This window comes from Leuciscus leuciscus, assembly GCF_965113295.1.
Source record: "Leuciscus leuciscus genome assembly, chromosome: 10".
NCBI lineage: Eukaryota > Metazoa > Chordata > Actinopteri > Cypriniformes > Leuciscidae > Leuciscus > Leuciscus leuciscus.
Window position 1 is genome coordinate 29033126 of NC_138734.1, and position 23162 is coordinate 29056287.

At 37.8% G+C, this 23162-nt stretch overlaps 2 protein-coding genes across 7 annotated transcripts in view; one reads left to right on the plus strand and one right to left on the minus strand.

The window, feature by feature from the left end:
* Positions 1-5494, plus strand: part of elapor2a (endosome-lysosome associated apoptosis and autophagy regulator family member 2a) — a 52688-nt gene extending 47194 nt beyond the window's left edge. For 2 of the 3 annotated variants that reach the window (XR_014209170.1, XM_082181769.1), the window contains one exon: positions 1948-4206. Coding sequence is in view for 2 of the 3 variants with exons in the window: in XM_082181769.1 (XP_082037895.1) it covers positions 1948-1956 (9 nt within the window). In the remaining variant the exon portion in view is untranslated. Of the gene's footprint in view, positions 1-1947; positions 4207-5476 lie in introns of those variants that run through there. The other variant, XM_082181770.1, reaches the window with a different exon arrangement.
* The window catches only part of grm3 (glutamate receptor, metabotropic 3), a 42402-nt gene that overhangs the window by 12533 nt on the left and 6707 nt on the right, over positions 1-23162 (minus strand). For 2 of the 4 annotated variants that reach the window (XM_082181795.1, XM_082181793.1), the window contains 2 exons: positions 14779-15392; positions 10709-11582 (listed from right to left, as the gene is read on the minus strand). In XM_082181795.1, coding sequence (XP_082037921.1) covers positions 10709-11582; positions 14779-15237 — 1333 coding nt within the window. In that variant the 5' untranslated portion in view covers positions 15238-15392. The remainder of the gene's footprint in view (positions 1-10708; positions 11583-14778; positions 15393-23162) is intronic. The other 2 variants (XM_082181796.1, XM_082181794.1) reach the window with 1 other exon arrangement.

A 23162-nucleotide genomic window follows, 5' to 3' on the forward strand; every position in this document is an offset into this window, starting at 1 on the left:
CGAGCACACCCCAGTATTAAATAATCAACATATGGTAACAGGATAACTATAATATAATTAACCGTTACAAACACTAATTGCAGTTAATTATCTTGCGCTGAGCCTCCAAGGATATGGACACTGTTTGTGGAACAAATACATTTGATATAGGATTCATAGAGACAGTCTGATGGATGGATGGACATAGGGGTATGATTGAAATCTATCTATCTATCTATCTATCTATCTATCTATCTATCTATCTATCTATCTATCTATCTATCTATCTATCTATCTATCTGTTTGTCTGTAGGTCAGAAAGAATTAGAGTTTTTTATTGTACATCTTGAGCTTTTGATGCCTTGTCTCACTTTTAACTAAAGTTTCACACAAACTTTTACCTAAAGTCCTGCCATAGACAAAAAAAAACAGTAGGGTATAAATTTATGATCCATCATATTGTTTATCTGCTACAACATTAAATAACTATGGCTCATCAGTGTCGATCACAATATATCTGTGCATCCCTGACAGCTGTTTGCATGTTTTGTCATGGGATGCTTTTGACACAGATGCAGTAAATCCACAAATCAGGCTTGTAGTCTGATGGTCTCTTAAAATAGCTCAATTGATCTGAACAGATTGCACAAGACCGGCAAGAGCAGTTTAACCTGCGATTCTGTATTATTGCTCGACACAAATCACTCAGACTCCTCATGGAGCTTAGGGACATAACCTAACTGAGGATGAGCATGAATTTATCATTTACCGTAGGGAATTCACAAAGTTGTTTACAGTTGTTTTGACACATTAAAAGGGTCATCGGAGGCCCATTTTCCACAAGTTGGTATGATTCTTTAGGGTCTTAATGTAAAGTTTATAACATACTTTGCTAAAAATTTCCTCATTGTTTCTGTAAAACCCTTTTTACCTCCTCAAAAACAGCTCTGTTCACAGCAACCCGTTTCGGTGCATGTCTCTTTAAATGATAATGAGCAACTGCTCACCCCACCCCTCTCTTCCATGAGGGGGTGTCGACACAAGACACATAAAGTGCTGCCATGACAACCTGCCTTGGTGGACAGTATAGACCTTATGTAGCCCCGCCTCTTTTCAGCGCTGCGCTCGTTGTCTTTTGACTTCCGGTTTTATTTTCACAGCGATCTTGCGTATTTAATGAATGAACGGCTAGTTTTAAAATCTTCCCGGTCTACTGACATTTGTTAAGACATCTGGTTTAAACATTACAATCCTCATGATAACTTTAGTTAACTTTCGTTAACTTTATATTAAGTAAATCCACTTCAAAAGCTAATTACTCCTGGACAGCAATGCCATAGGAATATACAGAGCGACCGCAAAAATGGAAGTTCAAAGACAATATTCTAAAGATGGCGGCGCCCTTGTTTCTCTGGTGAATAAGGTCTATACAAATGGCTGAGGGCGGAAATATGCTAATACGGGACAGTCCGTCAGCAGTCATGGGCGGAGGCATGAGCAATATGATATCATATTTCTTAGAAAGGATTAAAAACAAAGTGAATTGATTTTTTTCGTTGTATGGTAGTTGTGTCCACACACTGCAAAGACACATTTATATGCAAACATCATATAAAAGTGAATTTTGCATCCGATGACCCCTTTAAGGCATATAGATCATCATAGGCATAAAATATGCCTGTATCAATCAATGTAGTTGAAATGAGTGAAGTTGATATCGGTTGTCATGCACTTATTTTTTGAAGGAGAACAGATATGTTAGTACCTTTAATAGTCTCATATGTAAGACATTGTTCTGATTGTCTGTGTTTGCGTGTTCCAGATGAATGGGGATTATTCAATGACTGTTTCTGCAGGTTATGCCAGTGGGTGGCAAGTGACTGTCTTTATGAGTGAATCAATCATTTGACACCTGTTTTTTTTTCTTTCTTTTTTTTTCTTGTGGCGTTTTTGCCTTTGTTATGACAGGACAGTTAGTTGACAGGAAGCAAAGTTGGAGAGTGAGAGGGGGACGGGATCGGGAAAGATCCAGAAGCCGGGACTCGAACTCGGGAGCCTGAAACACAACTGTGCTATATGTCAGTGCGCTGCCCACGAGGCTATTGGCGCCGACAGACGACACCTTTTTGAACATTTGGTGGTAGAGGTGGATGAAATGAAAATAAAAGCTTCTAAGCAGTTGTACACACCAAAATGTTCTTTGCATTCAGAATGCGTTTCAATAGATTTGAATAGGCCTAGATTTCAGCCTAATAATCATTACCTTTTTTGCTCACCAGCCACTGTCGCTATAGTGGTTTTCCAAAGTTACTAACCACTCAGCATTTTCACTGGCCCCAATTTTGACATCGATACTATGGGCAAAAACTACCATATAGATATTTTAAATATTATCTCATAATTTGGCAGCAGGTATATTAGGCTGTTGTCACTTTAAGACATGATGCATTATGGCCATTTTTACATTATTTTGTATGGTTGCCTGTTTAAGCACAAAAATAAAAACTCAGAAAAATAACTCAATACTACTGATAGGCGGCATCACTTTGGGTGTAAGCACAAAATCTGCGGGAATGAGTAAAATGATGTGCAATACATACAATCCCACGATGGAATTCAAGCCCTGTAACACCAACAGTATTCATCCGGGGCAAATTAAACGAGTGAGTAAGAGGAGGCGAGTTTGTGTCTCAACTCGCTGTCTGAGAGATGAGAGAGCTAGAAAGTGCAGCTGCTATTGTGTATCTATTCTGTGGAAAATGAGTTTTGGAAGCGTTTCAGATATTTCAGTATCGATACGTATTGAGAAATCTATATTTTTGACAACACTACTTTGCACTTAGTTTATTATTTCAGAGGCCTTTTTAAAAGACTACAATTGAAAAATGTAGATATTATATATAAAATTCAACCCGCCAAAGTGGCTAGTAGGAGTAACTGCGTAACCCGTCACTGCTAAAGTCCACCAGCATTTGGCGGCTTAGTGGGTGTTAATTTCAAGACCTGCTAATAATGACACTTCACTGAATGGCAAATTTCATTTAAAAAATACAAAATACTGTATTTGTACTTAAAAAAAATTTCCCCAATACAGAATTTAGTATTTTATTTTGATACATTTCAACTGAGGATTTTGTATTTTTATTTTAAATACATTTTCATGTATTTATGCCCATCTCTGATTGTATTCAACAGAAAACTGCTGCTAGCTTTATTTTATTTTCTGTCTCTTTCTGTCTCTCAGGTAATATACGCATGCCAGTTATTTTTTTAAGTTCCATGTAACGTTATTTTCCGTTTTGACAGAGACACAGAAAACTGGCAATGTGACATCACCACTGAGCATGATCCGCTTGACTCTCAGGTAACACAACATGTCAGTCTGGCATCTGAGACGTTTCCAAAATTCAGGGTTTAAAAACAACATATCTCTGCCATGCATAACTATGCAACTGACAGTCGCCATTCAGACACAGCATCCCTGGCGAGGACACACATCCGTAGAGCTGAGTTTGACAGTTTGAAGAGCTTCTTCACAGAGAAAGAGAGAGCAGAAAGAAATGATAAAGAGGTGTGTTGTGAGTTGATAGCAGTGGTGGAAGACTACAGTTATTTTACTCGAGTTGCACATTTAAGGATTTGTGACTAGCTTGACTAAATAAAGAAAATTACTTGGACCAATGACTCAGGACTCTACTTGGTAGAGAAAATATTTTATTTTCATAACATTGAGTCATTTACAAGTGTAAATGACTCAATGTTATGAAAATAAAATATTTTACAAAATGATAGTCACAGAACCACTAGCACCGCTCATCAGAGTCTACAAAGTGCACAAACATGCAGAAGGCTGCCATTTATTGAGTTTCTTTTTCACCAACAATTTCTGTTTATTTAACTAAATTAAATGTAAGACTTTTTAAATTCTTTTAAAATAATTGTTTGTATTTTTAACTCAATTCATGCATACAGAGACCAAATGAAAAAGTGTTACCCATTAGTAACATTAAACCTTTGGTTCTTGTGTATACCTATGCATTTGATTTAAGTGAATAACTACTGTTCATTATACAAAGTTATCATATCACTACTTAAGATTTACATTAAACTGCTGGAGTTATATGGATTGCTTTTATGCTACCTTTATGTCTTTTTTTTTTACCTGGAATGTGTTGAACCTGATTGACTTGTATTGTACAGACAAATAAAAAAAAATGTGTGGTCCGAGATTTTTTTATTTATAATTTATGCTATTATGCTCACCAAGACTGCATTTTTAAAATAAAAATACAGTAAAAACAGTAACATTGTAACCGATTAGAATTTAAAATGTTTTCTGTTTTAATTCATTTAAATTGTATTAAATCACAGGAATGTAATTCATTCCTGTGATGGCATAAAAAAAAAAAAATAAAAAAAAATATATATATATATATATATATATATATAATTTATTTATTTTATATATATATAAACAAGTCTGTACTGTGTATTTTGTTATTTTGGATTTCTTTGCATCATGCTAAATTTTCATTAATCTGAAGGGTTAACATCAAATATTTTTGTGATATACTGTTTCCTTGTAACAGTTATATACAGCTGACACAATGAGTTTTAGATGTAGACACATGTAAATATAGTATGCACTGTATATGTAAATATATTTTTCTTCTCAGATACTTATAATTCATAAATCAGAAAGTTAATTTCCAGGAGGGAATTAAATATAAGGTACTTTTTTGTACCATAACATTACTTGATTCTTAGCAGGACATATTGCACAAGGTGAGCCTCTGACTTGACATTTGTGTGAACTGCAGACTCAAGACTTGCTTATGGTTTAGTCATAAACACATCCACAACTTTTTCCAGCTATATACTGTAAATGTACAGCAGTTTGGACACCGTGTTGTGAGTACAGAGATGCTATCCATTCTTTCACATCACTGTTTACATGACAATAAATCTTCCATAGAACAATACACAAGCTCTTCTTTCTGTTGTGCCTATTCTCTCTGTGTGTGTCTGTGTTAATGGTGGGTGGATGAGCGATGGCTTTGTTTCATAGTGTATTACGTTGTTGTGTGTGTGTGTTTAGAATGTAAGCAAGGTAAAAACTCTTCTGTATCTTCTCAGTGTAAAATGATTTCGCTGCTCTGAAAATACACCATTGATAAGCTAATAATGTATTGTTGTGAGGCATAATAAATATTTACTCCAGATCTGTGAATTTGAGAGGCGGCTAATTAGTTGTAAGTGATCTAGTGGCTACAGATGGAGGTGATGGTTAAATCTCAGCATACAATGTGTGTGTGTGTGTGTGTGTGTGTGTGTGTGTTTGTATGAGTTTGTGTGGTGATGGTGGGCGGACGAGCAATTGTTTTGTTTCATGGTGTGTGGGTTGAAAGTGTCTGAGAAAAGGAAAAACACAAATATCCTATCCTATTGTGTCTGTGTGTGCTTGTGTGTGTCTCAACAGCTCTTTTCCTAATTCTAGTGAGCTGCCTACTTAGAGCATTTTAAGCATCATAGGAGTTCCTGACAAGAAGACTGCTCCAAAAGGTTAGTAGCAGAATAATGCTGCCCTCTATATACCTGTGGTACCATGTTTTTTTTTTTTTTTTTTAAATAAATAAATTGTCTTCATCACCAACAAATTAAATTGATCAAAACAAAGTGACAGTAAAGACTTATACTGTTACAAAAGATTTCTATTTCCAATAAAAAATGCTGTTCTTGTGAACTTTCTGTTCATCAAAGAAAAAATAATAATACACACACACACACACACACACACACACACACACACACACACACACACACACACACACACACACACACACACACACACACACACACACACACACACACACACACACACACACACACACACACACACACACACACACACACACACACACACACACATACAGTTGTGGTCAGAATTATTGGCACCCATAGTAAATATGATCAAAGATGGCTGTAAAAATAAATCTGCATTGTTTATCCTTTTGATCTTTCATTAAAAAACTCTAACTTTTCATAGAAGTAAAATAATTTAAAGTGGGGGCACATCACATTATGAAATGTTTTTCTCCAAAACAGGCTGGCCGAGTAAAATATCTCTGAAGTACATTCCCATTAATATTTACATTGTTTATCATACTAGCTATGACTTGTTTCACAGGAGTATAATTATGAGGAAACACAAACGCCAAATTCCCTTAATCATCCATCACAGTGAGTAAAACCAAAGAATATTCTGATCGTTGAGCTTCACACAATACAAAGTGGCTGTAAGAAAATAGCTAAAGAATTGAAAATTCCCATTTCCACCATCAGGGCAATAATTTACTTCCTATCAACTAAAGATGTTACGAATCTGCCAGGAAGAGGACGTGTGTCTATATTGTCTTAATGCACGGCGAGGAGGAAAGTTTGAGTGGCCAAAGACTCTCCATGGATCACAGATGGAGAATTGCAGAGATTAGTTGAGTCTTGGGGTTAGAAAAAAAAAATCAAACGTCTTCTACTGTCACCACATGTAGTTTGGGAGGGTTTCAAGAAAAATCCTCCTCACTCATCCAAAAACAAGCTCCAGCATATTCAGTTGTCAGACACGACTGAAACTTCAAAAGGGACCGGATTCTATGGTCAACAAATTTATATAAAGTAAATAAAAAATAAAAAGTACCCCATGCCCACGGTTAAATATACTGCTGGATCTTTAATGTTGTGGGCCTATTTTTTTGCTGGAGGTCCTGGACATCTTGTTCAGATACATGGTATTATGGATTCTAGCAAATACCAACAGATAAAAAATCTAAACCTGACGGCCTCTGCTAGAAATCTTATCATGGGCCGTATATGGATCTTCCATCAGGACAACAATCCAAAACAAACATCAACACAAAAATGTGTCACTGAGCACAAAATGAAGCTTCTGCCATGACCATCCCAGTTCCCTAAACTGAACCCTATAGAAAATGAGTGGGCTGAACTGAAGAGAAGAAGCACTAACATGGATCTGGGAATCTGAAGCATCTGGAGAGACTCTGTATGAAGGAATGGTCTCTGATCTCTTGTCAGTTGTTCTCCAAACTCATCAGGCATTATAGGAGAAAACTCAGTGCTGTTGTCTTGGCAAAAGGAGGTTGAAAAAAGTATTTAATAAAAGGGTGCCAATAATTATGGCCAACCTGTTTTGGAGAAAAGCATTTATTTCATAATGTGATTTCAATTATTTTACTCCAATAAAAGGTTAGAGTTTTGTGATTTTTTTGGAATGAAAGATCAAAAGGATAAACAATGCAGATTTATTTTTACAACCATCTTTGATCATATTTACCACGGGTGCCAATAATTCCAACCACGACTGTACACATTTTTGCATCGCGGTGTTAGTGCTTTGTGCTTTAAAAAAATAGAAAGCCAGTTTTCAAAGTGGCCAGTAATACTTTTAGCAATAGTGATTTTTACCCAGCAGAAAACAGCATATGCCAGTACTGCAAGCAGGTGTTGTGCAGCACCGTTAGTACTGAACATTTCAATATGTGACACTTTCAAAACTGCCATTAAAAAAAAAAAATCATTACAAAAAAAGTTTTCAAGAAGACAATATAATTTTGATGATTTGACTGAATAGCTCACCAGTAGCCAGCGCTATTTCTGTGGTGCGTACAATTTCTTTAGTCTTCCAGATATATCACTTATTAGATACAATTTCGGATAGGATGTTACTTTAAAAGGTAGTAGAAGCTTAGAAAGCAGGCAGATCATGCGGTTTTGGAATAGTCTAGAATAAGGCTAATATCTGCTAATACTTGTAGGCTAATATCTACAAGTGTTTGTGCTTAGTGTCTAAACGAGTGTGACTCAATCTGCATCTCTGCATCTCTCTATCTTGCTTTCTTTTTCTCTCTGTTGACAGAACACCCCCCTGTAACCCTACTGGATTACCTCACCACTTGATGCCATGTGGCGACCTAATTGCTATAGCAACGGCATGTTGCCACAGTGTGTTAGGGTATTCGAGGAGTCGGGCTCTTGGAGATGTGACAGGCTCCTCGCAGCACAGAAATGCTCTGACGCAGAGGCTGAGGTTTTTACACAACACCACTGACAAGAGGAGCTGTCTGTGAATAGCACTTTGTGACATCCAGCTAACCGCTTCTAACACTTTTAACATGCAAAAACCATAAACAGTTCCTGCTGGAGGAAGGTTCCAGAAGGTGGTGGAATATTCCTCTAGGTAAACCTGGTATTAACATCCATCTTTAGGTGATTCAATCACAAATGATCAGCTGAGACGGTTGCCAGTTACACACTGAGACATTTCTCAAAATACCATCTTTTATGTTTCACAGAACAGTGTTATATTAGTATCACTGTTTAATGTCATCATAGTTTTTATTCATTTTTTTAAATATTTTAAATTTTTTAGAATTTCTAATTAATTTTAAAGTTGTAGTAATTTCGTTTTTGTCATTTTTATTTGTTTTTAAATGTCTGTTATCATTTTTATTTGTTTCAGTTATTTTAGTACATCAACTTCAACTAAATGTTTAACTATATACAGTATATATATATATAATGCTAATATAACAAACTAAAACTGAAATAATAATCAAATGCATAGCACTCAAAAATACTGAGTAAAATAATCCATATAAATGGATTGTTCTATGCCATATTTAAGTGTGCTATGCATATTGATGCTTAAGAGAACAGTGCCATCAAAATTTTTTATTTTGTGTTCCACCGAAGAAAGCCATACAGGTTTACAATGACATGAGGTTGAGTAAATGCGTGAGATATCCTTTTAATGAACAGACTCTATTCCAAGCTCCCATATCAATAGGTTTTGGAACAGAGCAAATGTTAATATCAAGTGTAAACGGGCTGCCACTGGTCATACAAAATAGCAAAAGCATCCTAGTTCTGAAAACCAACCAAACCATTGACAAACAGAATCTGGAATGCACCAAAAGCTCTAGTGTGAAAGCACCCTCACTGACTCTCCACAGAGAGAAAGAAAGCTAGAGAAGGGCCAGCTGTGTGAACTTTGTGAGTCAGAATGCTAGGAAGCGCAGAGGGACTTAATTCTTAACCATAGGGAGGAGAATGTGAACTGTAAATCCTTTTGGGCTTCTCTCTCATCTCTTCCATCTTCCATCCGTCCATCCATACCAACATCCTTCTTTTGATTCCAAGCACATCTACAATCATTCTCACTCCTCCATTCTGTCTTTTCTGTCTCTCTCTCTCTACCTCCTTCTCCTCTGTCTGCATGATGACGATGATGATGTTTTTTCCTCCTTTTCTCCTGCATGGCTTGCCTCCTGCCTCCCTCTCAATCGCCCCAGACAGCAAACCCCACACGTCTTTGATTCTGCGCTTGAAAAATGAAGATGGTGAACTTCAAAGAGAATGTTCTTCTGCTGATGCGTACCAGCCCACTCAACCTCTCTCCCGTCATTTTATCTGCCCGATCTTTCTCTCTCTCTCTCTCACTCACTCTCTCCATCTGTCTTTGTGTGTTTCTCTCTGTTCTGTGTGTGAAACTAGCGCTACCTCCCTCTCTTGCTCTGCCTTTCATATATACACATGCACATATATGTACTGTACTTACAAAACGTACAGTGGCGGAATAGAGATAGTATCAGATGGTAATACCATGGTATTTTGATATATACTGTGCCATGTAGGTTTTGTTGCACTATTTTTCATGTAGTTTTTTTTGTCTTCCCATTATCTTAGCATCCAACTCTGACTGAACTGCCTTAATAGCAGGACGTTGTCTGTTTGATTTTCAAATTGTAATAGTATTTAAAAAAAGATTCTCTCTTATTTTGTGTGTGCGTATGTGTGTGTGTGTATATATATATATATATATATATATATTACCATCTGCTACTGTCATTGTACCATAGTACCGCCATTGTACTTTTTTGTAAGGGTTATATTTTATACTTTTTTGTAAGGGTAAAGGCTATATACCATGGTATACATCACACAGTCTCTCTTTTCTCACATTATGAAATTTCAACTCAAATTAATATTTAATGTCCATTTATTTATTTGGTAAGTGTTCGTGTCATCAACAAAATTATGCACGGTCTGCTGGTAATTATTGCAAAATAACCCCTTCATGATGATATAAGACCACTCTTTTTCAAGTGTGGGTCCTGATTACCCTATCAAGATTTATTTTGCATCTCTACATTATTTCTTATGTATTTGTTATGCGCTGCTTATGTATAATGTAATTGTGCTGTTGTAACTATTAGTTCTTATCTTCTCTGTTTGGGGTCATCAAATTCTCTGCATCTTTTCCTCCCCAAACTTCTAGCTACCGTTTGCTCTCTCCCTCTGAGAGTTTGTCTTTAAATGTGTTTGTGCATAGCCACAGATAAGTGTGGCATAATCCCATCTATACTTGCCACGCCAACCTGAGCATGCTGTGCACTTTTACATAGTTTATTTTTACCTGCCTCTCTCTCCTTCAGCTGTCAGTCAAAGCCGAGCTCTCAGCAACGCTGACAGAAGATGCTCGACTCCTGCCTCATTCTCCCAGTCACAATCAAGACACACACTGTCTCTAATTACAGAGCCTGTAAACCTGTTGTTTCAGAACCACAGTGTGACACAGATACGCAGCGGATGTCGTAAACTCTTACAGTACTAGTCAGTGAGAAACTGCTAGGAGAAAAAAAGCGAAGCAGGTTACCTCTAAAGTTGACGTGAAGCAGAAAGTCCCGGTAGAGTTTCCTGCCATCGAGACTGCGCATGGCATCGCACAAGCGCGTGGTGTTGGTGCAAAGAGTACGTTGCATGCGGTGCAAAGCGTGCGCCATGGCGTACACAGCGTTTACGACAAACATAATCTTTGATTCTGGCTCAAAATTTGAGCTGTCCACAGCCAATTCTGGGTCACAAGGTGGCTTTTGGGTTCCCGCCCCTGCTGCCGAAACCCAACCCAATGAACACTGAAACTTTTGCTCCCAGAAGTCTTTGAACCATGGGTTGCGATGATTATTAAGGGGTGTAAGGGTCTGGAAGTAGCGGTTGAAATCTGGTAAAGGATGAGCCGCTAGCTCCAGCGTGATCGCCCCATCCGCCGTGAATTCGTTCCCTTTGACGATGCTCTCTTGCGCCCCCCAGCCGTCGCTTGCTACCCAGAGGAAAGATGCATTTAGGCGGCCGGCGGCCGCGATGAGTTCTCGAGCGTCGTCGCTACGCAGAAAAAGCACGGCCACACGGGCTGTGGGCTTCTGTAGGAGCTGACGAACCACCGCCTCGTAAGAAGACCGTTTTGCGCTTGATCGCCCCACTTTTTCCGAAGTAGCGATGCAGATGTTTCTCAAACGGGCTTGCTGCTCAAAGGCTTCGATCCCTGTCTCTCCGTAGTCACCCTCGGAGGCAACAGTGGAAACGTAGGTCCAGTTGAAGGTACGCAGGATCTCTGCCATGGCCTTGGCCTGGTAGAAGTCTGGAGGGACGGTGCGTGCGAAATAGTCGTAGCGGGTTTTGTCGCTGAGTTTGGCACTGGTACTGGCGTAGCTGATCTGAGGGATCTGAAATAGCCGGAGCAAGTTGGCAACCTGGGAGAAACACACACACACAAAATACAGCATTGCATTACAAACCCTTTCGATCAATAAGTCAGCACCTTATGAATTAATTATCCAAAGTCTATGATACATAAAATATAATTTTTTTAGTCATTTGATTAGATCAAGCCACATTAGCCCAATTAAGAGGCTGCAGACAGTCTCAGCAGGGCTGAGCATCTTGGAAATGTTTTTCTTTGGTGAGACTCAGCTTGTCTCTTCCATATCACACACCCTATTCTAAATGTGCAGAAATGCACAGGATAATGTCTCCTTTCCTGCATAACAATGGCATGATTCAAATCTTTACATCAAAGCCAGAACAAGAATCAGTTGCAGTTCAGTCCTGCTGTATGCAATGAGTTGTTTTGTGTGTGTTTTGGGATGCTAACAGATATGTTAAACATTTGAACGTAATGAATATTTGCTTCATTTTGTTGGTTTTCAGGTGTAAGTAGAGGTTGAAGTCAACATGAAATCCATATTGATTGATAAATTACGTTTTATGTCAGCATGATTAGAACATTCTTAATGCATTTTTTAAATCTTATTTTTGACAATTAGAATCGGCCCTGACCATCAGCTGTTTTTAAACAATCGGCCGATGCGATAGCTTTAACCAATACCGATTATTGGCCTATACATTGTGCATCAAAAAACTGTCATGTCCCCGATACATTTTGTTGTATGAATATCTGAACATGCAATATATCAAAAGAAAGAACAGAGCTTCTGCTTATAAAGCTTTATGCATTTTTTTTTTTTATGTGTTTTGATGTGCTTCTCTTTCAGAAGATCTGTATTTGCACCGCTCACCGTATAACAGTGAAAACATGGAAAGCTGAAAAATTCCTTTAATGGTGGGGATGCGCTGTCTCATAAATGACAGAAAAATCTGTCAATGGTGGAGAAAGAGTTAATGAGAAGAAAAGAAACCAAATATCTCAGGATGTAAAGAAAAAGCAATGTTTGAACTTTGTTTACTGGGAGGAATCCCCCCAAAAGAAAAAATTACACTGTTTTTTCAGTTCATTGGAAAGTGACCCTATTTTATCCCTTTGAACTAAAAAAAATAATGTAACTTAAAAGAATATAGAGGAATAAGGATACAGAATCTCAAGAGAGAGTCTGCCAGAATGAGGGAGGCGGGATGTCAAACAACAGCCAGTGTCGTGAGAAAAAAACAATGCCCAGTCGTTGGCGATGAAAGGAGAGCAATGGATAACAATGGTTTTCTAAAGAGAGACCACTGTGAGGTCACAATTCTCCTAGCTCTTTGCCAGAAACAGAGCAACATCGCTAAATAAAACTGCAGGGAGATGGGGAAAAAAGAGTGACAGAGAACAAGAAAAAAACAGAGAGAGGGAACAAGAAGAAAGGAGGGTTAGACAGATTACGGATTTTGGAACTGATAGAGGAAGTCAGCTTTTACTGAGCCACAAATGGGGAGAGGGTTATGCAAAATTATGCAAATTCCCATGGCTCTGTCACCAGTGATACTAGAAAGCAACAACGCACAACACACACAATAGCATAGCTGCAGTGCTAATCCGTACACGTACACGAGGAAAGGAAAGAGCAAACTGGATTTACAGGGGCGAAGAATGGAAACGGGGGTGGCGCAGAGTTTTATTTGAGGGCGGCCCTTTAAATTATGGATTGGGTTCTTTATAGTTGGTCAGGAAAAAGAGCTGTGTTGTTTTGCCAAATGGGTTTCTGGAGGGTAAAGAACAAATTTGTGATTCACAATGAATTCATCCAAACTTTACACAAATAAAAGAGGTTTATTTAGGTGACTGTACTCAAAAAGTGAACTTGAAGATCTTAAGGGAGGTTATGCTACAAAGACTGGATTTTCTGCATCTTGTTCAATTAAAATAAGCAAGATGTTGCTGTTGCTTTTGTTGCTATCATTTTAAATTTATAAAATAGAAATGTATTTAATCCATTTGTTTTAGGACTATATGGAAAGCAATATGTGACCCTGGATCACAAAACCAGTCACAAGTCGCACGGGTATATTTGTGGCAATAGCCAACAATACATTGTATGGGTCAAAATTATTGATTTTTCTTTTATGCCAAAAATCATTAGGATATTAAGTAAAGATCATGTTCCATGAAGATATTTTGTAAATTTCGTACCGTAAATATATGAAACATTTATTTTTGTGAGTGAATGCAGCACAATAGCGAACATAAATGGACAACTCTAAAGGCGATTTTCTCAATGTTTCGATTTGTTTTTTTCACCCTCAGATTCCAGATTTTCAAATAGTTGTATCTCGGCCAAATATTCCTATACTAATAATAGTCCTATACTAACAAACCATACATCAATGGAAAGCTTATTTATTCAGCTTTCATGTGATGTATAAATCTCAATTTAAAAAAATTTACCCATATGACTGGTTTTGTGTTCCAGGGTCACATATAAAACATTTTTAGAAACAAATTTAGAAAATTAATGAAATAGATCATGATTTTAAAAACTGTCTATGTTTATTTTATTTTATTCTATTTCAATTCAATTTAATTTAAAAATAGGGTTGTATTTCTTGTTGAATTCCATAGTGTATTTATTCAAGGAACAATTTATGTTTAATTCATTCAAGTACACTTTTAAGATTTTCAATTGTATAGTAAAATTCCATCAAATTAAATGGAATAATCCTTACATATTATTCATGTTATGGATTAAGAAGAATTTTAAACGAGAAAACATGTTTTATAAATCTTAATGGAACAACGGAATGGACCATTTCGTTTATGTGATTTGAATTCATAAATTAAAAAAAAATTCAAATATGTTTAAATTTATGAACTAATTATGAATGTGTTGAATCTTGTATAACTGCTCATTACTATTGTTAAAGTAATGTAAAACATGTTGTCATGACTTTTTTTTTTTTTTACAGTGCAGAAATTGTAAAATTGTTTAGGTCTTATATAATCTAATATAGTATAGTAATATTTTTTAAACCTTGTTAAAATAGGCTGATGCATGTGGGCAGATAAGCATGTGCAAATAGGTTACAACAAATAATTGTTTTGGTTTAGTTAAATCTAGTAAAGCTAATTATTAGCTTTACTAGATTTAACTTTTCTAGATTTATATAGTAATTATTTTTTTAATTTTTGTGTGGATTCTTCATGACCTATTTTAGATCAAATTGACTGGTTCTAACCTGTATGGAGACGCTGCTAAAAGATCCCCCAATGACACCAGTTATGGCCAGCGGACTGTCTTCCTGAAGTGCGTAGGAACCATCGGGACAGATGAACTCTGTATCATCCACTTTTGTAAGCGAGGCCCTGACGAACTCCAGCGCCTGTTCCAGAGCGTAGGTGTCCCTCGAGCACGTGTCCAAGATGTGGACGCCCAAAGCCACGCCCGGCAGCAGACCTACATCCTGATTGATCTGATCTATGGCAAAGAGCATTGCCTCAAGCCGCTGGATGCCACGGTCTTCGTTGATCCGGCCACATTCGTCCATGCCCATGCCCTTCTCATGGATGGGGAAGAGGCCTCCCAGAACCAGGTCCCCATCAATCTTAATTTCCCTGCGGGGAGTGTCTCCGCTGGAAAGCAGGATCTCGGCACCCAGCATCACCAGGAGCAGAGCACGGACCGCGGACCACATCATTTAAGGGAAGAAGATTGAGGAGGTGTTACGGTCAGGTGGGGAGATAGAGGGTGAAAGGTGGGCGTCAAGGAACTGACAGAGGCATGAAGGGGCAGCAGGGAGCTCTGTCTGGTTACTCATGGAGATCCACAGCACTGGGTTCAGCCTTTGAACTGCTGACAAACAGACAGAGAGAAGGAGACACTATTAGGCAAGGAGAAAGCATTGAAATATAAATGTGAGAAATCATAATTTTCAATATGGCTGCGGTAGGACACCCCTCCTTTCAGTAAAAAAAAAAAAAAAAAAAGGAAGTTGCTATTTTCGATAAAGTTTGTTTACTGAAAGCACATTAACTCGACCAGACTGAAAAATACAGGTGGTTATTAGCCTAATTTGAGCTAAAGAAGCAAAATATGTAAGTGACATGTAATCATGACAAACACTTTTGGAGATTTCTGTTATTTATTTAATCAGTTATTTGGATTTTTGGATGGAAATCCAGAGGGAACCCATGGGTCAAAAATGCTAATTCTCTTCAAGGTTTTTGGACTACCATCTGAACAGCTCTACCTGTATAGAATATCAATCTGAGACTCATACTTTAACGTTAGACATTTCAGGGCTTTCCTGTGCTTTGCAGGGTCAGTTACAGTAGTTCTCTGTAATCACAGTGTTCTGTTGAAAGAAGATTGTCTGCAAAACCAACTTGCCAAATATACAACAGGCGCCCTCGCACAAAACAAACCTCAACAAATTCACCCAACGCCAACTCCTCTGCGCCTTCCGTACCCTTATGAACAGATTTGTCAAAATAGATTCTCAAGGATGGAAAACACATGAGAAACATAAATTAATCAGCACAGAAGCTCAGACAGAAGATCCAACTGTTGAGCTGACTGAAAAAAAACACATTGTGTCCGTTGATAGTGCTGTTTATTATTTAATTATTTAAATTGGTATAAAATTATATATTGTTTTTAACCCTCGATTCACTAAAGGAATTATGCTACTCAGCTAATGATGATAAAATTCTCAAAACCTTTTTAATGAATTACATGATCAATAGCAAACATACACAGGTGTCTCTTTTGAACAGATTTCCAAATAGTAAATTGCATCCAAAAAGTATATTTTGATGCTTGTTCAATTTACTTTATTAAAATGGCCTAAAGCAACAACATTTTTGAACATTACTCTTAAATTTGTAAATTAGACCTAAACATAATGAAATAAAATTTACAAAAAGTTCAAGAATTGTGTTGCTTTAATAATGAATTAACAGTCAGATAAAATGTTATGTAATGTAGCAAATTAGCTCTAAAGAAAGAAGAAAAAGGGGTAAGTAAGGATATTTAATGTATCAAATAATGATACTATATACTTGCATGTCTCGCCCATTTGAATTAAAATGTTCTGATGCAATTTGGTGAGGCTCCAGTTGATCTTTGCTGATGTTGTCTTGATGAGAGAGAACCAGTTTGAGTCAGAGGATCTTTGGTGAATGGAAAGACAAGGCCGCAGCCTGGCACAAGCTTGGAAGTCCTTAGAAAACTTCTAGTTCAGCATAATCTTCACATTAGGATTTCAGAAAGGGACTAAGAGACTAAAAATCTTAGAGACTAAGAGGCGTGATCTTGTGATCAATGATTTTTAAAGCGTGAAGATGTCACACCCTCTGGATGGTTGTGAGCCAATAAGAAGTTGTTCCGTTTGGAGGGAATTTCTTTACGACCCTTTGTTCAAGCAGGCCTTTGAACATGTAATTTGATTGGATGTTTTACAAAAGAATCTTCAAGGTTCTAATAATACTAATGCGTCACAAAGTTAGCAAAATGTATTGTAAATGAACAAATGGGGGACGAAGATTGGATTTTTTATAAACATGCCACACATATGATATTGGTTAACCATAGTATGCAAGTCTGCAACATTAACCCAAAAGAGTTTAAAAGAGTAAATAGGCCAAACCACATTAAAGGAAAATCATGAGATGGGAAAATTAGATAATGTTTATACATTTTTCAAGTGGTTATATATAGAATATATATGATTAAAAGGGTTTATTTCTCCTTCTCAAAAATAATTCAGTTAGATTCACAACTCTCTGCAAATTCCTTTTTGGGTCGTAAAAAGTCTTATCAGTCTTAATGTGTCCTGTAACAGGACACCGGGTTCTGCCAGTGTGTTAGCTTCATTTGTGATGTTAGTTTTGGGGGAAGTTTCATAGACCTTTGTTGGGAGAGTGAGTTTGCTGGATTATTCATTATATATAATGAATAATTTGTGTGTGTCTGATTGGTCCAGATGCTACAGTAATCTAAATTAAGATATTTTTCCCCCCTCAGTTTGCCTGGATTAAGTTCAAAATAAATCCATTCAACTGTGCGGAATAATTTTATGACGTTTAAGACCAGCGCAGATAGTGCCTGGTTCTGAATTTGTGAGTTGTCAGTGAATAAAATGAAGGTTTTTGCTTCATCTTTCCTAATTAAATCCTGCACCTACAACTTTTAGAAAATGTTACAAATTTAGCCGCCCAATAAATAGCTTCTCAGAGAGCAAAGCGGAAAGCACTAATTGTCAAATCTGATGCCGGGTATGTGCATCTCTCCATTTGAAGTAAAGTTCTGAAACTCTGCAAAAGGCAGCCTTGATATCTAAGCCTGGGTTTTGATCTTAGGGCTTGGGGAAAAAAATGTCCCTAATCTGATTTCCTCTTCCACGTTTCCTTGCAGATGGGTGGGCGAGCGCAGGAGGCGGCGGTTGCGATGGGGGGCAGATTTATGAGGTGTGTGAGATGGCTTGCTGGGTTTCCACGGCTCTGGCAGCAACACAAAGCCTCACAGCCTGGCCAGGAGATGGCTCAAAGGCTGGATAACACTCAACTGCAAAGATGCTATCTCCACCGTGCAATGCAACACAAAGCAAAACACGCAGGCCTCTGGCAGCATCACACTAACGGCAGCTTTCCTCATTATCTTCTTCCACCGTGATTCAGTCTGCCAGCCAAACAGCAACAATGGTGCTCTCGCTGGGCAAAAGCTACGCTGCCGCCACCGGTTTAAAGCATCTCCACTTGCTTGAGTTCTTCCTCTCTCTCCTGAGAGGTCAGTGGGAGATCTTGAGGGCCGGAGGAGAGGGGAGGGTGAGTGCTTTCTGCTTTGATGACAGACTCTTGGACTCTTTAGAAGTGGACTGGTGTTGTTTTAGCACACTGAGTCTCTGTGGCCACACCGGGTGAGAGGAAATTCAAGCCGCTTCCCCCCTCACACCGTCACAAAGTGAGTGAGAATGTGAGGAGAATGTGTGAGCGGCCCTGTCAGACATCATCCACTAGTTGAAATGTGGCGAATGGCATGCACTGTGTATCCCAGCAGGGTTGCACTTTCTATCCATCCATCCAGCCATACATCCATACATCCATCCATACATCCATACAACCATCCATCCATCCATCCATCCATCCATCCATACATCCATCCATACATCCATCCTGTAAACCCTTGACTTTAAAGGTTTTAAACATGTCAAAAAGTTTAAACAAGGCTTTGTCGTGAACATTTAAAGTTTGTCAAACTTTTCTAGTTAAATATTACAGTTGAATCTCTTTGCATTTTAATTCAACTTTCTTACATTCATTAAGAATTGTCATTTAAAACGCATTCTCAGTTCAATTCTGTATGGCGAATGAGAAAATAAGGAGGTCTTTTTCTATGTTTGTGATAATTTCATATTTAAAATGCTGAGGAAATAATTGGGATTATTTTTTTTTTTACTCAATCAAATGGAACAAAGATGCTTGAAATTATGCACGATTCATCAGTGCACATTATTTCAAAGAAAAACATCAAAATGTAATAACTTTCTCTGCCTCTGAAAAGACATTCCTTTTTGTTTGACGTCAGTTTTCTTTCAGCCTCTTTCCACCGACCACCTGTCATATAGAGAGCAGTTTTCATGTTCCAATCAATTCCCGATGGAAAAAAGTCCAGCATTATTTTCTTGCTGGATATCCTGCTTCTCTCAGAAATGAGGTATGGATTGAAAACATTATTTTGTGATGATTTTAAACATGACACACACATTCAACATATTGTAAAAAAATCAGAGCATTATATATTTCTAAATTCTCTGTAAACATGTCTGTCTTAAATCAGTGGAAAAATAATAACCAGCTGTATGTTATTGTACACAAAGGGAGCCCCTGCGCATAATTTGTGCTAATGAATTATTTACATTCTCTGCTAAGCTGGATTCTAATTTTAAGAACAGGTGTTGGCATGTAAAAAAAGTTCTCCGAGTAGGCAATTATGCATTTCATAACCATCTGAATTTTAAAGAGAAAATCGTAGAGTTTTGCTCATTTAAAACCAAATTGTCTATAGTGCATCACTTGGGTCATTTTCTCATGAGTGCCGTAACTCAGTACAGAGGCAGAAAAAGTGAACCACAACAAAATCTGTGGTCAAACTAATCCTTGAACATCTTAAAATTAGTCAACAGGTCTGAACAATATCAAACAGGTCTGATCTGGTCATAGTTCCCCCGACTGCATTAACTTCTCGGCAGTGGGAAGTCGAATGCAATTTCGTTCCTTCCCTCAAACACCTACTGTAGCCTATCTTTAAGCAGTTCCTCTTGGCTAATCATGTTAATTAGTTAAAGGGGGAAGGACAGAAGAGTGGTACGGGGCGTTTTTTTGGGTGCAGAGAGGCTCAGGATTTAATTGGATTTTGCTCGCAGGCAGTTCCTTAACAGCATGCTTAAATCAAACAGTCAGCTCGAAAAAATCAATTCCAAATTCCTGTGCCAAAAAAAGGAATGGAAAAAATACTAACGTTATCCTTTTTTCATAACAATGCTTGTCCTCATCCATGAAAACTATGAAATTTGTTTTGCTTGCTTCAAGAGACACAGAGAATATAGTGAGTGTGTTGCAACGTGTTTTAAAGAAGAACTCTTTTGTAGTGGTGCAATTATGTGGAAATAGTCTTTATTGGAGAGAGTCTGGATCCTCCTGGGACAGCATACTTTCTATTAAATTGCATACTTGTGCTTGTATAAGAATTCAGAAATAATAGCAGGGCTCAACAGTAAGGACGACCCGGGGCGAGTGCGAGAGCGTTTCAGACCAGTTGACAGAACTGTCATTTGTCGTTGTCACTGTGTTTTAAGTTTGTTGATCATGTGCATGTGTTTTTATGCCTTTCAAACTTAAACATTTGCTTTTCTGTGATGTATTGTAGCATTGTTACTGTAAATTAAATATGTCACCAAAAACATTATGTAGCTGGCTTACACAGATGAGGCATTGTTGAAATTGTGAGAATGATTTATGGTACCATGGATAGTGGAAGCATCAGTTAGAATGGGTTGAAAATGATAAAGTATATTGTAAGCCATTGTTTTCCAGCAAAGCTGTGTTTATAAATATATAAATGTAAAATGATTACTTGCTATGAGTTATTTTAACCCTCTGTGGTCTGAGGGGTGTTTTGGGCCCTGGAGATGTTTTGACATGCCCTGACATTTGTGCTTAATGAGCTCAGATGGGAAAGATTGTATCTGTCGTTGATTTCATACAGATTACATAATCAGACAATAATTGTTGTTCTTTTTTGTTCTTTCATTTAAAAGTAGACATTTCTAGCTTTCTATAGAAAAGTTTCTCATGTCTGTGTGGCAAGTATTCGCTGAGTTTAAGAAAGAATTTCACGGAGACTGAGATGACAGAACGCGCACCCTGTTTGTTTTCTTTATTTTACAAAAGCACAAAGTTTTGTTGTTATTATGACTGTATACAAATAAAATAGACCCTTTACAAATGATGAATTACTTTATCTGCATGGCCAATAATGACATAGTATTTTAAGTTATTTTCGCTGTTATCAGGAAAAAAAAATCCAAAACGCATCGACGTATGTAACTTTCCTTCTTTTTTTATATACCTAGAATGTCAAGAATTTAAAGCTGAACCAACAAGACGACTTTCCCATTTTTAGAATAAAATATTTTATACATTCAGTTAAGCATGTAGCGCAAGCAAATACCATTTTAGTGCAGCAAAATGAGAGCTCATGATTGGCTGACACATTTGACATCTTCCAATCATCTGTCAGAACTCGCATTTGCAATGTTGTAATGTGCATCAGAGGCTTTGATGACTTTCTGTGAGTAACTCCTCTGATGATGAAACGCACCAAAAGAGGCACCGGAGAGTCTTAACCAGCATGCCAATCGATTCATCTGCCAATCAGCAAAGCAGATCAAGGGAGGACATTACCACTGCGCACTACATTAAGCCAGCGCATGGTTTTAGAAATGAAGAGGAAGACAAATTACGCATGGAGGACGTATCACTCACTGATGTGTCTGATACCAGATACAGCTCATTAAGAACCTTTGTTGTCATCTAAATCTCTTTAAAGTCACTGTGTGTTGATCTAGTTGAGGTCATGTACAATTCGTCTGTTAGGTCTGTTGTTTTTAGAAAAGACCTGGGTTGATACTGAATTGTCCAAAATATACTTTGGCCGTCCACTGTCCATGTGAGGTCATTTTAGTCATCAGGAGGGTCCGCGGACATCCGCACACCCCGTCCGTGTGCAGCCCAAATTTGTGACCGCGTGGATGGTGCGCATACAACAGTGCATGTGCGAGTGACTTCAGCGCTTGAAAACAAAATCCACTAGATAGTGCGCACGCACCGAACGTGTCTTTCCATGCTCACAGCCAAAGGAGTATAACTGAAATGAACGCGAGACGGAGTGGAACGCAGAAATTGAAGGTAACCTGAGCCTTTATGGCAGACACTTGACTTCAGGCTCACCTTTGACCTGTAATGGGGTGAGTGGTGCTTGCTCGTGCAAAATCTTGCTGCTACAGTGTTAGGGTTTTCTGGGTGGTTGCCAAGGCATTGCCATGCAGTTGTTGAGGTGTTCAGAGTCAGGGAATTTGGCAGACATTTTTTTTCTCAAAGCGACATTATTATCTTTTCCTAGTGTTAGTACCGCTCAATTATCTGCACGCATACATTGGATTTGGCACAGGCGACAGTGCAACCCACTGAGCCACCGTGCCGCCCTTCTCAAAAGCAAATGGCATGATTGTGATTGCTAAGTGGTTGCTATGGTGTTAAGTGGTTGTTAGGTTGTTGCTATGCAGTTGCTAAGGTATTCTAAATCATTTGTAGCTTGTTGCTATGGTGTTGTCTGTTATTGCTACAACATAGTAGGTGGTTCCTAGGGTGTTATGGGTGGTTGCTTTTTTTGCCAAATATTTCCAAAATATCTCCTTGTTTAACACAAAGTTATATAAAAATATTTAAACAATACAACAATGGGTGTTCTGGGTGGTTGCTTACTGAGAACAGTCTCTATGATATTCTGGTGTCTACATGATTGCTAGCACTTTAGTTGGTGGTTGCTATGTTGCATAGCATCCACCAACTAATGCACTACCAATCATATGTAGACACCAGAATGTTATAGAGACTGTTGACTGTTGCTAGGGTGTTGCTCTGCAGTTACTAAGGTGTTCTGAGTCATTTTTAGCACATTGCTATGGGGTTGATATGTTAGCAGTAGGTGGTTGCTAGGGTGTTGCTATGCAGTTGCTAATGTATTGTGAGATTTTTTTTTTTGCCAAATGTATTTATTGAAATGTTTGTCTAGTAAAAAAAAAAAAAAAAAAATCCAATATTACAAATCCAATATCCTAAAATATTATCCACAATTTGAGTCATTTTAGCATGTTGCTATGTATTTGCTATGCTTTTATATGATAATTGCTATAGGCCATTGGTAGGTGGTTGCTATGTTCTGGGTAGCTGTATTTTGCTTGCATCTGAATGACTGTTTGGGAAGACTTTAAAATGTGAAAGTCAACCGTCTCTATGATATTTTGGTGTCTACAAATGGTGTATAATTTTTTTCCACCTGTTT